Here is a 15,148-nt window from a genome sequence, read left to right on the forward strand (position 1 = left end):
CTTTCCCCAGTGAGCTACACATAGAGATAATGCTAATGAATAACCTTCAGGGCACTCTTCCCACTTCTCTGATTTCATGGTAAAGCCTGTTCTGCAGTCCTGTTTAATACTGGAATATGCTGCAGAGTGTTGATAGTAAAAAAAGTTTGGGTAGTAACTAGGATTAAGTGCTATCCTGAATGCACTTCTTGTGATCTCTTTGATTCTGTGATTTCCAAAACTATGCTTCTCAACATTTTCCTCCACTTCTGAAGTTCAAAAAATTGTAGTGAGCTGCCAGCACAAATTAGCATGCTGCTCTGCTTCAAAGAAGCAAGACTGCTTCTAGTGAGCCTTGGCCTGACACTAGGTGTCAAAAATGAATTAAAGTGACTTCGCCCCAGCCAGCACTTTTTTTATTATTATTGCTTTAAAGAATTTCTTCTGCTCTTCTGTAAAAGATTCACTAAACTGAAAGTCATCTGAGGCCGTAGTTCAGCTGTACTTAATCTGTAGCAGTAATAGTGTCTTGGAGGCTTCTGCAATTTATAGTATCATTGCCACAACTTCTGGTGATGTATGAAGCAGATCAGCACATGTACCCAGCAAGAAAAAAAAGGGGCAATGCCCAGGTTCCCTTATGTGGTTTACACTGGAGTCCCATGAATTAGAGCAGAGCTTGTCTGCGGAGTGGTGAAGAGCACGGGGATCATCTCAAAGAGCCTGTGAGGATTTGGCTTGCACCAGACAGGGCTGAATCGGGTGAAGTCGAGGAAGGGAGTATGTTCAGCTGGTATCACTACCCAGGCAGTGTGTAAAGCTCAGGGGGGGAAGTGAGATGTAGTTGCTGCAGGAGTTTGTTGTTCTGGCACTTGAACTGTCCAGAAGCAGGGTGGGATTAAGCATACAAAGTAAAGCCTTGCCTTTTCCACCTGAATTCAAGGCCAGGTTGGATGGGACGTTGAGCAACCTGGTCTGCTGGGAGATGTCCCTTCTCATGGCAGGGGGATTGGAATTAGATGATCTTTAAGGTCTCTTCCAACCCAAACCCTTCTATGGTTCTATGAAGTCTAGTAACAAGCATGTTTTTTTCTTTCTTTTGTCTTCCAACAGGCTGAGAAAAATGTTTGAGTTCTTAAAAAAAAACTAAAATACAAAGGCTATCTCATATTGAGTGTATCTCAGTATAATACGATACTTGTATATCTTTCTTTGACAGTGGTGATCAAGCCCAGGATATCTGGATCTACAAGTGTAACCTTTCTTGCCTGAAATAGGAGATAAATGATCTTACCTCCAGGGCTATATATTCTTAGTGTGGTCCAGCTGTTGGAAAGGTATAATTAGTCCAGACTACCAAGAAGTGTGTTGGTAGAGACTCCAAAGGAATCCACAATGTGTTCTGCTAGAAGTGTTTCTGCTAGCACTATTCTTTCACCTCCTCAAACACCACAAGCAAAACTGTCAAAAATGCTTGGCTTTTTCGTGGTTGTTCTGTTGCTGAAGTAACTGTGATGCTTAGTATATGTTTTGGTTTTGTGTTTGTTTTTTTTTTTTTATCTACTCTTTTAGATGATATGTCTGTGCTGGCAAAACTTTCTGTGAAACTGCACTATGGCAGAAATTGAACAATTACGAAGCGTTTGTTTTAAAAGAAACAGCCCCAGAACATATTTGGTGTTTGGCTGTTTCACTGTATCAATAGTGCAAAACTTTTCTAATTACTCTTAATAGCTTATCAAAGTTGATTTTGGCAGCCTGGGGCTGGGTTCTCAGGGATAGATGCCTTTATCACAGACCTGGCATAGTGTGGATGGGTGTCAGTGTGAGTGGGAGGTAAGAGCTTTAATAGATGGGGCAACATATGTTCTGCTTTCCTTTCAAGGTTCTCTCAGCTTTAATTCTCACAGATGTATTGCACTGTCAGAATACTGACTGGAAACTTTTTTTTTTTTGGTTTTCTTTTTAACTATTTGTGATGGAACAGGTTTATTAAAATTGGGAGATAAGAGCTTTATGGATAAATTAAAAACACTACTGTGGAAGAAACTTTCCTTGGTATATTTCCTATCCCTAAGCAAAGTATCTTTTAAAAACTATGAAGTAATTAAACTGTATTAGATTGTAGTCTCTGGAAGCAAAGGCATGCTTTCAGTGGGCATTCAGGAAAATTGATAATTTTTCCAGTTTCATCTGAATTTTTTTCATAAAGCTTTGTCTCTTAGAGCTTTACATGGTAGTATGTTTTGAGAGAAAAGAGTGCCTATGTCATAGTGTGGACAGCCTGTATCCTGTGTCAGGAGGTTCTGTCTGACAAGGGAACCAGGCTGTAAGAGCATTGGGATGGGAGATACAGGAAATTGGAATGTGTGACTTGGTATTGGTGACAAGACTGTTTCAGAAGTGGATTTCCTGAAGATATCTTTTGGATTATGGGGTAGGAAGGAATCTGTTTGAAGCCAAGAGGAACTTGCAAATTTAAACCGGACTTCTTTAAATGGCCTGTGTATTTCAGAAGACTAATAGTCAGAAAATTTCAGTGATTTTTTTATGTTCAGTGTCCTGTAATGAATTTGATGTCCTCGATGCCTGTTTTGAGAAGCTGCGGTAAAGTGACTTGGCTGTACTACTTTTTGAAGAATGGACCAGCTACTGATCTGTGTTATCAATGTTTTTGTTTAAAACTTGCTGTAGGAAATATGTAATTTTGTTTCCTTTTGTGGAAACGGTGCTTTGTTAATACTGATGACAATGGTCATTTGATTCCTTGGGGCTTTTGTTTTAACTTCTTTGTGATTGATGCAGCTGCTTGGTGACATGTTCTGTAGTTGTGAAATGTGAGATCTGTTTGGCAAGGCCAACACACTCTCCATTTTTGAAGCTATTCTGCTTGGTTTCTTTACCGTGAAATATTTTAAAATGTGAGAAAGCTTATGTACAGGTGAAAGTAGAAATGAAAACAGGTTGTGACCAGAAGTTTTGCTTTCAAAGAAGTTCTCAGAGCCTTTGCCCCAACTTCTAGTTGCTTAAATGTTGGGGAAAACTTAAAACCTTCCCTATTTCCGTATTCAAGAGCATCAGTCTCACCAGGTGCCCCGTGCCTGCTGGAGCTGTCAGGTTGTGTGTTTTGCTCTCCCTTTTGAAGGGCCCCTGTGCTGAAGGGTGCCCGGATAGTGATCCACATGGAAGGCCATCAACAGGGCAAAACTGCCGTTGTTTTTTGTGCAGGTGTGGATGGGACCAGGAGCAGAACTGGTTGTCAGTAGGCAAAGCAGCAGGACTATTCACCTGTGATGTCAGGCACCTTGCTTTGGCTCCTGCCTGCTGGCGTATACGTACTTGTTTGTCTTGCCTCTTGGAAGTCTCTTTATTTGCTTGAAGGTGGGAGGTGTGAGCTGCTTTAGGACAGAGGTCCTGTCTAAGCTGTTCCACCAGGCAAGAAGAAAAGCAGTTGGCACAAAGCTTATGGGAATGTGTTTCACGGGTCTCCTGGTTAAAACCGGGGTGGGATGATTTGGATGCCTGTCCTTGCTTGGAGGACTTAACGTATTTTAACAAATAATGCAGTGCTCAACCTCTCATCATGTTAGTTCTGTTATGAATGTGAATTTCCATCTTTGCAGGGAAGTAAGAGAAGAACTTAGTTCCTTTATTCTTGGTGAGGAAAATAAACTGATTTTAGCAGTCTATTACTCAGAAATCACAGACCAGGATTTACATCATGGCAAATGAAAACCATATTATGTGGTAAATGAGCTTGATTAACACCTCTATCTGGTCAAGTGCAAACTGTTGTTATGAGAAAAGTGAGGTGCCATGTAATGAAAAAATTTGGCAGAATTTTTGGGGTGTGTGAGTAATAATGATTAACTATTAGAATCCTATAGGTCGAAGAAAGGAAGGATAAACATGTGAATTTCAACCCAGTTCCTTTTTCCTGGATGTTCTTTGGGATCTCTGTGTGAGGGGTCTGTTCTAGTTTAGGTTGAATGTGTTCCACATGCATTTAATTTAGCATTGTGGGAACTTTGATTCTTTGGAATAACTGACCTTATCTGATAATGCTAATGTGAAATATCCAGCAGTAAGCTAAGATGATGATTTGAACTATCCAGCAGGTTTTTAGTGTACTGGCACAAATCCCAGCTCTTCAAAGTTGAAGCTCTATGTCTGTCATACGTGATTGTAGTATGTTTTCTACGTATTTAAATAACTCTGTAAGAAATAAATGCGAAATGCTTCTTTTAAAATTTAAACTTCTTCATAAACTTGTTATGGATTGAAAATTAACCAGAAGATTCACCCTTGGAGGGCAGAGTCTGATGCTGGAGGCTTTGGAGGCAGTTTGGTGCTGCAGGTACCTCATCAGAGGCACCTCTGGGTGGTCCTGCCTTGTCCCCCATTCTGTTGCAGCTCCATTGGCAGATCTAATGCTTGTGTGATTGCAGGGTGATTTCTTTCATGCTACTTATCTCATGGGAAACTTACCCACTCAGTGATATAGTTATCAGTTTGCTAACTCACCCTGTGGCTACACCTTGCTCTCACAGGTAGAGGCAGGAAGGAAGGGAAAGCAGCACGGCTTCTCCCAGCACATGCTGGGGGTGAAGCAGTTCCTGAGCTTTCCCCTCAGCTAGGGCACTGCTCCCACTTCAAACTAGTCATCTTTCCAGATGCCTTTAAAGAACTATTCCTGGGACTACTGTTTTCCAGCTACTTTTCCATCTGTGAAGGAGCTGAATTATCCACATAATGCATAAATTTGTGTTTTCAGGTAAATGTTTACATTAAAGTGTGCATTCTGCTCTACATTAAGGTAGAGGGGAAGACTTTTGTCTCTGCTCTGGAGAATTCAAGCACTGCCCTGCATCCTACTCATTTATGTTACCTGACTCTTAAAGGGAGAAGGAGAAATGGGGTTGCTCTTCTGCCTTGTCAGCTTCTGGCTTCTCAGTGCCTGACTCTCAAGCAGTCTCAGTGTTATGAAACACACGTGGTTCTGGGCAAGTTTATGGCTGCCCACAGATTTTGAATAGAACAGAGGAAGTGAGTAGCACATCCGTTATTTAAAGAAAGCCATGAGTGGCACTAGAATCCTACAGACACTGGCATGTATTCTGTGTGTGTATATATATATATATATATATATATATATATATATAAATTTTTTTTTTTTTTTTTTTTTTTTAGAAGCTGATTCTTCACCACGGTGCCAGAGTTGTAGGAAACTTGTGTTAATAGTTTATCCCTACCCCTCCTATCCCTGATCATCAGCTCAATGTTAGTGAGAAACTTTTTAAGTACTAGCAACTGCAAGTTACAAAATACATGTGAGATTGTATTGCTGACACTTATTAACAACTATATTTCATTGCCTGTTTATGTTGGAAACTTTTAACAGGAGCAGAGTATTACCAGTTTTGTTTTCTTTATTGTTGAATTTATAATATAGCAATGATTTTACAGCTACAAACTTAATCTGGGCTGTTGTGTTTGCTGTTCTAAGTTTGTTTTTATACGGTGGAATTAAAGTGTTTCCATCAGGGTGTATGTCCTGTCAGAGATATAAACGAAAGAGTTTGCAAGCTTGTACATTAGAACTGGAAGTTAGGAGAAAAGAATTGAAGGACAAATTCAGATAATTCAGCAGTATTGAATTTACTGCATTGCTTGAGCTGCCTTACACCTCTCCCTTGGGGTTGTGCAAATCCGACCAGTGTCTTGTGGTTGCTCACATTTGTCATGGGGGAGGAACAGCAAGCATTCACTGTCACTGTTCTTCGTTACGCATGGACAGTACCAGACACTGACATCTTTAGTGGCAGAAGGATCAGTGTGGGGAGTTTTGTGATCCGTATTTTACCCTTGAGTCTGAAAATCTTGTCCTTAATGTCCAGATGGGGAGTTTTTTTATTTAAAGGATAAGAGAAATGAGATGATCATGTTATCACCTGTCTTGGAGTTGGAGGAACTACCATTAATTCAGTTACTTATCTCAGTGATGCTGGTGGTATCATTTGATACAGGATAGCCCGGCCAGTATCTTTGCTAATCTTTTTTAGGAATGGTTTAGCAGCTTCTCTTAACTGTAAATTTGAATGTTTGGAGAAATTTGCTGTGAGGCTCTAAATGGACCATGGTACAACTGCCCCGGCATCTCTTTTTTGCAAGAAGACAGGGACCCTGACATTTTGCGTTCCTACGACAATTCCTTATTTTTGTTTTTCTTAATATTCTAGCTTATGTGGATACCTGATTGTATTTAAGAGCGACAGTGATGCACCAAGACCTCGGTATGATAGTGCCTCATGTGCTGAACAAAAAGGCAGTTTCTGTTCCCAAACCATGCTATGCTACTGTAGACTTTCTTCCACTGTTTTTTTTTTCCTGGGGTTTGTGGTATGGGTACAACTGAATAAAAGAACAGTTAACATTGTTGGTAATATCTTAGTAAGCATGTAGTCTAGCCTGTGGTGGTAGCTTTTCTCTCTTTGAAAACTTGTAGCCTTAAGGCGACTTGATGGACTTTACCAGCATCTTCCTTCCTTTACAGCCTTCCTCCAAGGGCAGAGGCTTGTGTGCAGTGTTATTATAGGTGCTCACATGGCTGCACCTGCTCATGGAGCTCAGAGTTGTGTGTCCTCTGAGAGCCTGGTGAAATTACTTCCCTGGAAAGGGCTGAGCAGATGTAAACTAGACTTGCCCTCATCTTAAAATGGATTTCTTGGGTGAAGATGAGTGTGCCAGCAGCCCTAGTTTCTTTTGGGATAATGGCTGGGATTTCTTGTCTGCTATTGGCATTCTTTTCTGTTGGCTATTGTTCCCAGTTTGTAGAAGGAGAAAATATTTCAGTAGGGGGGTTGTAAACCTTACCCCTGTCAGCTTAGACGTTTATGTGAGCTCTTGTGCAGAATGCCAACCAAAATAAGCTGGAGTGGTTTAAACAGCCTAAATAATCATTCTTTGTATTGCTTGATCCTGAGTAAATAGGTTAGAAAGTACTTAAGAGCAGCTCAGCTGGAGCCTTCTGGCAGAGAGCAGGGACAAGCAGATGAAGGTGCTGAGCTCTTCCCTGGCACAGCTGTATGCAGAGGAGGAGATCCAAACCCAGGGTAAAGGTTCACAAGTTAAAGAGCTCCTCGGCAGGCAGGAACGTGGCTTCTCCCTGCAAATAACCCTGTGATTAGAGCTGAAGTAAGAAAATCTCAATTCATCATCCTCTTAGGGAATGAGTGTATTTTCTGGTTAATCTGTAGTGATCTCCTGGTGTGGAGTGAAAGAAGTGGTTAAATTTAGACATGTTTCATGGGGATGCAGGGGATGGCAGAGCTGCCAGGTGCTGTGGCACGTGGGGTGGTGCTGCTCTGCAGCACTGTCCTGTCTTCCCCACGTCCTCACAGAGAAGTCCACGTTATGGTTGTCACCAGCTCCCTCTACTAGTTCAGACTATTTATTCATTAGTAGAATTAATGGCAGGAGGGAGTTGGGCCGGAAAATGCAAGTGTGCAGGATAAGAGGTTGCGTGGCAACGCTTTACGGTCCCGAACAAGGAGTCAAGAATAAATAATGATGGAGAAAGAAATGGGAGGAGGGAAAAAATGAGTGGGTTGGAGGAAAAAATGCTATCTTTGTATTGGCTTTATTGTTTCAGTGCCATCCCAGATGTGTCTAACAAGTCTGACATTGTTTGAGATTTTCATTACTGAGGGCCTTTCATAAGGCCCTCCACTGTAACACTTGTGTGTGTCACTGGGGCAGCCTGACACGGCCTTGCCGAGATGCAGGTTATGCAAAATGCTTTCAGGGGACGGTGGGAAGCCTGGATCTTGCTCCCTGGTTTAGAGGGCTTTTTGCCACCAGAATCTAATTTCCAACTTGTCTTTCTGGCTTTCTTCACCAAAGCAACTTGATAAATTGTGTGTGTCATTCTTGACACAGTAGTATTTTAATTCCTGAGCATGGGTCTTTCTGATCCCTGCCATGCATAGATGTGCATACATAAAAAGCAAAATAATTTGACACATTTTAAGGAAGAGTATCAAAAGGAAGAAAGGTTCATGAAATAAGACTGCAATAGCTGCTCATCTTCAGGTAAACTTGTTTTGGTTAAGAAGTTTGAATGCCTCATAGTTCTTCTAACTGTTGGTTAACCTGTGCTTTTCTATGTCATTTTGTTGTTAGTATTGTTTTATTGTTGTAACTGGATGAATAACTTCAGATTAGCGAGGGCTTTTAATGGAAAAAATATTGTTTGTTCATTGAATTTGAGAAGTGATCCTCACTTACCAGTAGTAACTGAATGTGAGAATATGAGTTGCCAAGTGTAATGTTTCAGTTTTTGTCTTTTCTGAGAGGAAATGCAGAGGAAACAAAAGCTGGCAGCATTATTGCCGGTATTTCCTTACTCTGCTTTATGTTTGAATGGATTAAAACGACCGCCATCGCAAATGACTACTTGTGGTTTGGAGTTACTGCTTGCTGGTTTCCTTTGCAATTGGACATGCTATCTTTTCAGCATTAAAAGGAAATGCAGTGTCTCCTCCTAAATCCCTCTGTCACATTGTTCATGGCTGGTAAGATGACTTTTCACTGTAACTTTGTGCTCTTTCAACTTCACTGTGACTGTTGCTCCCTTTACAAGTCCAGCCAGAGCTTCCTTCTGTGGTAGCAGCTGTGGGGGGAATTTATGAAAAGCATGCTTGGCTTAGGATCATGATGCAGGGTATTAATTCTGTACCTCCTGTGACTTGTATGCATTTAGTGATTTACATAAAATGGTGGCTGTACTTCTTAGAGAGTGGCTCCTGAGTAGCTTCAAAGCAAAAATTAGCTCTGACTTTTTTTCTTCTGCACGGTTGTTGAAATTGGTTTTTATTTGGAGCTGTGATCTTGCAGAATTCTGTATGAAATACTCCATATATGTGGAAAAGAGCAGGATGCCACAGATTTTTACTGAGTTATGTGAACTTTCCCTTCAGGCAAGAAGTGGGACTATCCAATTTTCCGCTCATGCTGGAGATAGAGCGCAAAGAGCTTCAGAAGCCAACAGTCAACTCTGTTGGAGATGCTCTACCCTGCAGTTCTTTAAAATAAAATCTACAGTGAATAATAGTGTGCAAACGTGTGTGACAATTTTTTTTCTCTTCCCAAACCTTGTTCTAGATGTCAAAATTTACCTGGACTACTTGGGAATGGCGAAACATAGCCCTGGGATCCTGCCATGAACAGTAAGAAAGTTGAGATGCTTTGTGTATGCAAATAATAATTTTCTTTTAACGACTAAATCCCAGTGAAACTGTTCCTGTTCAATTAACACAACTTGGCAACACACTGTGTAGCTCAGTGTGGAGGTGCTCCCAGCTTTTTGTGCAGTAAAAGGCAGTACAGTAGGTCAGAGGGTGGATCAGCAGGGGAGCATTCTTTGGGAAACAATAGTGGGGAAGTCGCTGCAGTCGCTATAGCACTGGAGGTGGGAAACTGCTGTGGGTGGTGCAATAGGAAATTATTGAGGTGGTATCTGAAGGATGCTTTCCTGTAACGTGTAATTATATTGTGAGACTCCACTGTTACCTTGTGTGTAATTATATCGAGACTGCACTGTCATGGGATATCTTGAATGCAAATTAGATTGAAATGTGATTAGACAAATTAGTGGAAGAAAAAAGTGGAGTACTAAAGCCTGAATTCTGGATGCAGTTTGAGGGAGGAAGTCCCTAAAACACTGGCTGAGGGAAGCTGTGTCATTTCACTGTCACTGCTCCTGAACTGACTGCTGTTAGACAGGGAGCTTGGCTCGTTAGGTCTTCGGTCTGAGCTTTCATGTCTGACTTCTGTGTTGTGCTTTTCTTATATGAAACTTAGTGTTTAATAGATGTTGATTGACCAGTTTACGTAGCCAAGACAGGAGACGGCTTTGAAGATATTCTTGAGTGTTGATCAAAATATTCAGATATTTTTGTGTTGTTGGTAGCCTTAGACTTTCTAGTTTGAAGGATACATAAATATGTATGTACTTGCTCTGTATTCTTTAAATAGCCTTTTCCAGATGTTGCAGTAGACATCCTTAAATTGATGCATTGAAAATTACTCTGATTAATTTTCACTGTACAAAATAGATGACTTATGAGAGACTGTGTGGGTGAGTAGCATGTTCGTGAGGCGTCAACAGTGTCTGCTGAAAATTTACACTGTTTGTCAGCCTTCACTGGGACAGAAATTAAAAGGCTTTTGTATTGTTACAAATAATGATTTGGTTATAGTTGATTGGAAATGTGCTTCTCTTGAAAACTCTTGTAACCAAACTCTTCACAGCAGTTTAAATACTTAACGTGCAAATGTTCAAATGAAAAAATACTTCACTTTCTTTTGTGGAACTCTGACCATGTCATGTTTAATTCCTCCATGGAAGCAGTGTTTCTCCCAGGGCTTTCAAAAGGTGGTTTATATACTTGAGATATTAGGCATTGCTAATATCTTGAAAATCTCAGAACTCTCCTGTGATGAAAAATTGTTAAACTGTTGTAGATCAAATTACAGAGCCCTATGTCAGTTATTAGAACAGCTGATAAAGACACTTAGTTCTTTTTACAAAGTAGTGATGTAACACAAGGCAATTCTCATAAGGCTGATTGCTTTTGGATTTTTGAGAAGTTTGTTCAGCTTACCTGAAAAAGATAAATGTGTGTATTTGAGATTATTAAATAGCATTGAAATCTTACCAGAATGCAGCTAAAGCTTCAGTTTACTTTTTCTGATCATGGATTGACTGAGCTAACGGTTTAAGCTGTGCTGCTGGAGGTAAAACGTTCCTTCATTTTGAACTTTATGTTCAGTTTAGCAAATTCACTGTTTGAAAGGTAGGACTAAGAACTTTTCTTTTCACAGATTTGCTCTGACAAAACCTTTTAATTTCTTGTGGAGTTGAGAAAAAATGTATGCCATGGCAGAGAATAATCACTTATTAGAGATTATTAAGAAAAATTTCAAGGGTGGAAATAATTCTCATTACAAACTGGGACATCTAGAATGATCTTGGGTTTTTTGTTCCCTGCCAATCACTTATCAAAAAATTGTGTGGCTTCTTCTCTGGCTTTTCTTTTGAGGTGTTTATTGGAGCCAACAAAGCTGGAGTGTTGCTGTACTGGTGTTCAAGATCTTTGTGTTTGGGAGGTTCTTAATGTCCATTTGTAGGACAAGTAGCATCAGAAATCTAAATCTCATTTTGCTATTAAAGCTATCATGTTAGAAAACATCTACATGCTATTAACTAAAGGTAAATGACCAACATGTAAGTTGCATCTTATTTATGTCTCATGTAATTTATGTGGCTTATGGTAAGGCAGTGAGTGGTGTGAGCTGTGTTGTGCTCTGGATACATTTCTGACCTTGAGTTCATATCTTTTTAAGATCTACTCAAAATAACTTTAGAAAATAAAGAAAAACTAATGCCTTTAGATTGACCTGCAGCCTGGTGTTCCCTTAGCTTCCACCTTCACCCATAGCAGCATTCCAAAATTAGTAAGCTTGCTGATGGTGATTGGTGTTTGAAATCATGCTGACTAACTTGATCTAGAAGCATTTTCCCAGGCCTTTATTTGCATATGTAGATTCTTCGTCTCCCAAGGTTGTGGTTTAGGTGATGCCTGCAGGTAAAGGACATCTTTTATGAAAGTAACAGCAGGTGGGAAGGCTTGAAGTTAAGTGGAAAGTGATTCCAAGGTGGATTGTCACATGGATACTTGAGTGGTAGCAATAAGGAAATACCAAGGATTCAGTTTCTCAGTGACGCAGGTGGTTCTGATACCCTGGTGGTGTGTGATATTGGAGAGAGTACCAAAAGGTTTAACAGCAGAAAACGAGAAAGTGGGCTTTAACATTTTAAGCTTTTTTGCTTTTATTGTCAGATAGTGTATGCTGGCTATCCAGGAGTCACTTTTGTAGGGTGGAAGATCTCAGTCTGCTGAAGTGTACATTGCTTTACTAGGAAGCTTCGTGGGATTTGACCTGTTTTTATCACTTCTTTTCAGTCGGATGTGAACTGACCTTTTTTACAAACTCTTCTAGAGCAGTAGTTAGTTGATGCCTCTAGATCTGTGGCATACAGTCTCCAGAATGCAGCTCCTGGCAAATGGAAGCAATCCGTGTAGGCTAAGGGACATAACTTGGTACTTGCAGCACTTTTGTGAGATAATGATTTAAAACCTTCCTCCAATTGTAACCACAGAGGCAGAAGCCCACATTGCCTTTAGTGGAGGAGTGGCATGGAAGATACTTTATCTCCTGGACACAGACAAACAGGAATATGGGTGTTGCCATTGCTTGAGGCCTGCTCTGGATTGTGGCTGGAGGAGTGGCAGTAAGAGGACAACAGCAGCTGCCACTGCCAGACCATCTGGGTGCTGTGCACAGCTCTGAGTGGTGCTTGGAGCTGCAGCTGGGGATGATGAGATGGTGCAGATGTTGATGAGATGGTGCAGATGTTGATGAGATGGTGCAGATGTTGATGAGATGGTGCAGATGTTGATGAGATGGTGCAGATATTTGAGCCAAGGGCAGAAGAGACTGTGTGTGCTGCTGTCCAAGGAACGGAGCTGATGTGAACCCAGGAGAGTTACTAACCTGTCAGGTCTTTGTGGCTCTGGCAGGGAGCTGGCTTATCTTGCTTGTGCTTTCCTGTGTTTTGGGACACTGGATCCTTGTCCCCTCCCTGTGCTGATATCTTAAACTCACTGTCACTGTGGTGTGTCATCTGCAGCCTCTTCCTTGTGCCCCCGCTCCTGTGGTCCCTGGCTGGGATCATTGTGTGTGGAGATGGTCTTTTTAGGGCTCAACCTAATGGGAGAGAAGTCCATTCATTCCTCAGAGTTGGATTATGCTATACTGCAATTGCTGAAGCTCCCAGTGCTGAGACCATAATATAGGGGCATCCAATCTAGGATTGTTAGGTTTAGCACCGTTATCCAACATAGCAGTTTCCTCATGCCTATGGTACCATTTTAAACTGCAGGTGTTTTGCTTGGGTGTGATTTATACGTGGTGTATTAATGGCTCAGTCTGCTTCAGGGAATTGTTTTCTCTTGCTGTGTGAGTGAAATACTATACCAAGAAGCTTGGGTTTTTATACATAATATTCCTGAAGACTTCTAAGGTTGTACGAACATGCTGAGCTTGTTTTATTCTGTGTTCCTAAAACAGGTTGAAAAAAATTTTAATTAAACGTATTTTTAAAGTACCTTAGCAAAGGCCACTCTATAATTGCAGTTAATGAGTACTGCTTTTGGTGTGTAAAACTTTACTTAATACAGTGACTAAATTTCCATTAGGATAGGGTCTGTTCTGCTACCTAGAGTATAATTTCAATTGTTGGCTTCCTTTATGACATTGAGTCTTTCAAAATGCAGTACCTTGTCTGACTGATGTAAATTGTAGCTTAAGTTGTATTTTCTATAGTCTATAATATGGGGTTTCTTTTGTGTCTGGACTTGATTTTTGTTGAAAATGTTTAAGTACTTATATACTTCTAGTTTGTGGGTGGAATTAGTCATGATTCTACTTGTTAATTATTGATTATCAGGTGATATTTGATATAGGTTAATGCTGCTCTTGGGTAATGCAACTCTGATGCCTGTTATAAAAACTGGGAGGCTGTGCTGACCTCCAGAAATGTGTACAAAGTTCACACTGAAAACTGCCTGCATCAGGCTAGTCTGCATCCAACTTTTAATAATAATGCTTTTATAGGCATATACTTCTCAGTATTTAGAGGGAGATTTTCTTGTTATTACTTATTTAGAGCTTAAAGCGGTTCTTTGAAGGTATTGTTTGTCAGAACTGAGCAGCTGCTGCTGAAGGGGACAGTGCTGCTCTCTTCTACGCCTTGCACAGTGGGTACTGGGGATGTGAGGCCACTGCCAGGACAGTGAGATCTCCTTGCCCCTCTGATGGGAGGCAGTGCTGGCTGTGCTGGGCTCTGCTTTCCCTCTGACAGCTGTTTGCTGTTGGATTGTGCAGCTGGATGGTTTGTGGGGTTCAGCACGAGGTAGGCAAGTGATAGGTCAAACTAAGTGTAATATGGGACTGTGTCCTTCCTTCATTGGTGTTCCCAGGCTAGAATTCAGCCTTTTTCTCCCTATGGATTTAGTGACCAGTCTGTTTCTCAGCAGTTTTTTTGTTATGTTTTTGATTCACGCTGACTGCTGTGGTGCAGGAAGGACCGTGTTATCATCGTAGGTCAGGCTCAATCCCAGCATCTGCCAGCTTTGTCATTTCTGAGCATCGTGTGGAAACAACTTCCCTGCTGTAGGAAGGACGTGTTTGCTGAGGTCTGTCGAGCGTCTCTCGTGTTCCCTGTGTGCTCACATTGGCCCCTGAGAATGTGTGGGCTTGTTCATTTAATGTCTTCCTTGACTGTGCCCTTTCTGTACTCTTTGGCGTGTCTTGTCGCTAATTTGCTGCTGTTTCTGAAGAGCTGACTGTAACTGATACAAGTAACCTACATTAGCTGTGTGCACTATCAACCCTGAATAATCTAGAACTTTCTGACAGAGGAAACATAGATATAAAAATAAAACACTTCCATAGGGCATGGAACTTCAATTTGTGAGTTGTGTTCACTGGCATATGACCAGCAGATGTAGTGTTCTTACTTATTTTATGAAGTTGGAATTAGAAGTAATTTAACTTCTCTGAAATGCTCAACAATTTTACATGGGTTTTAACCACACCCCTTTTAAATTGTCTTCCTGAATTCAGGCTGAAGATTGTTAAAACAAATGTAATGGTTTATATAGGAAATGAATCATTATTCATAAATATATATACTACTTTTTGCATTTCTAAAGGAATGATGGCAAAATATAAGAGCAGCAGCTGCTACAGGAGCAAACATTGCAAACCAGAGATCTGAGGAACTTGCACAACAATGTGAAATTCAGCCCCCAGCTCGTGGCAGGGGGATGCAAGTTCCTGCTGGTGATCAGGCTTGTCCTGTCTGTGGCCATAGTGAGCAGCTATAGAGTTTTAAGTGGAGGTGTGAATTCCTCGTATTTGTATGCTGGGACTGTGGAATCAGTGGTGAGGATGATAGAAGCTCTATTGATAAAGGTGAAAGTTAACCAAAAATTTTCCAAGTATGAAAAATTCCATTTTAACATGGAATCTTTTTTGTCCC

General features: G+C 40.8%; 1 protein-coding gene across 4 annotated transcripts in view; it reads left to right on the forward strand.

Annotated features, from left to right (window-relative positions):
- KLHL13 (kelch like family member 13) overlaps positions 1–15,148 on the forward strand; it is a 76,063-nt gene that overhangs the window by 1,078 nt on the left and 59,837 nt on the right. Inside the window, exons 1-2 of one of the 4 annotated variants that reach the window (XM_027899098.1) lie at positions 7,928–8,070; positions 9,142–9,206. In XM_027899098.1, the coding sequence (XP_027754899.1) occupies positions 9,142–9,206 (65 nt within the window). In that variant the 5' untranslated portion in view covers positions 7,928–8,070. Of the gene's footprint in view, positions 1–7,927; positions 8,071–9,141; positions 9,230–15,148 lie in introns of those variants that run through there. The other 3 variants (XM_027899110.1, XM_027899103.1, XM_027899077.1) reach the window with 3 other exon arrangements.

This window comes from Empidonax traillii, unplaced genomic scaffold (assembly GCF_003031625.1).
Source record: "Empidonax traillii isolate 1590-97213 ecotype Southwest subspecies unplaced genomic scaffold, ASM303162v1 scaffold20:size5563877, whole genome shotgun sequence".
NCBI classification, from domain to species: domain Eukaryota; kingdom Metazoa; phylum Chordata; class Aves; order Passeriformes; family Tyrannidae; genus Empidonax; species Empidonax traillii.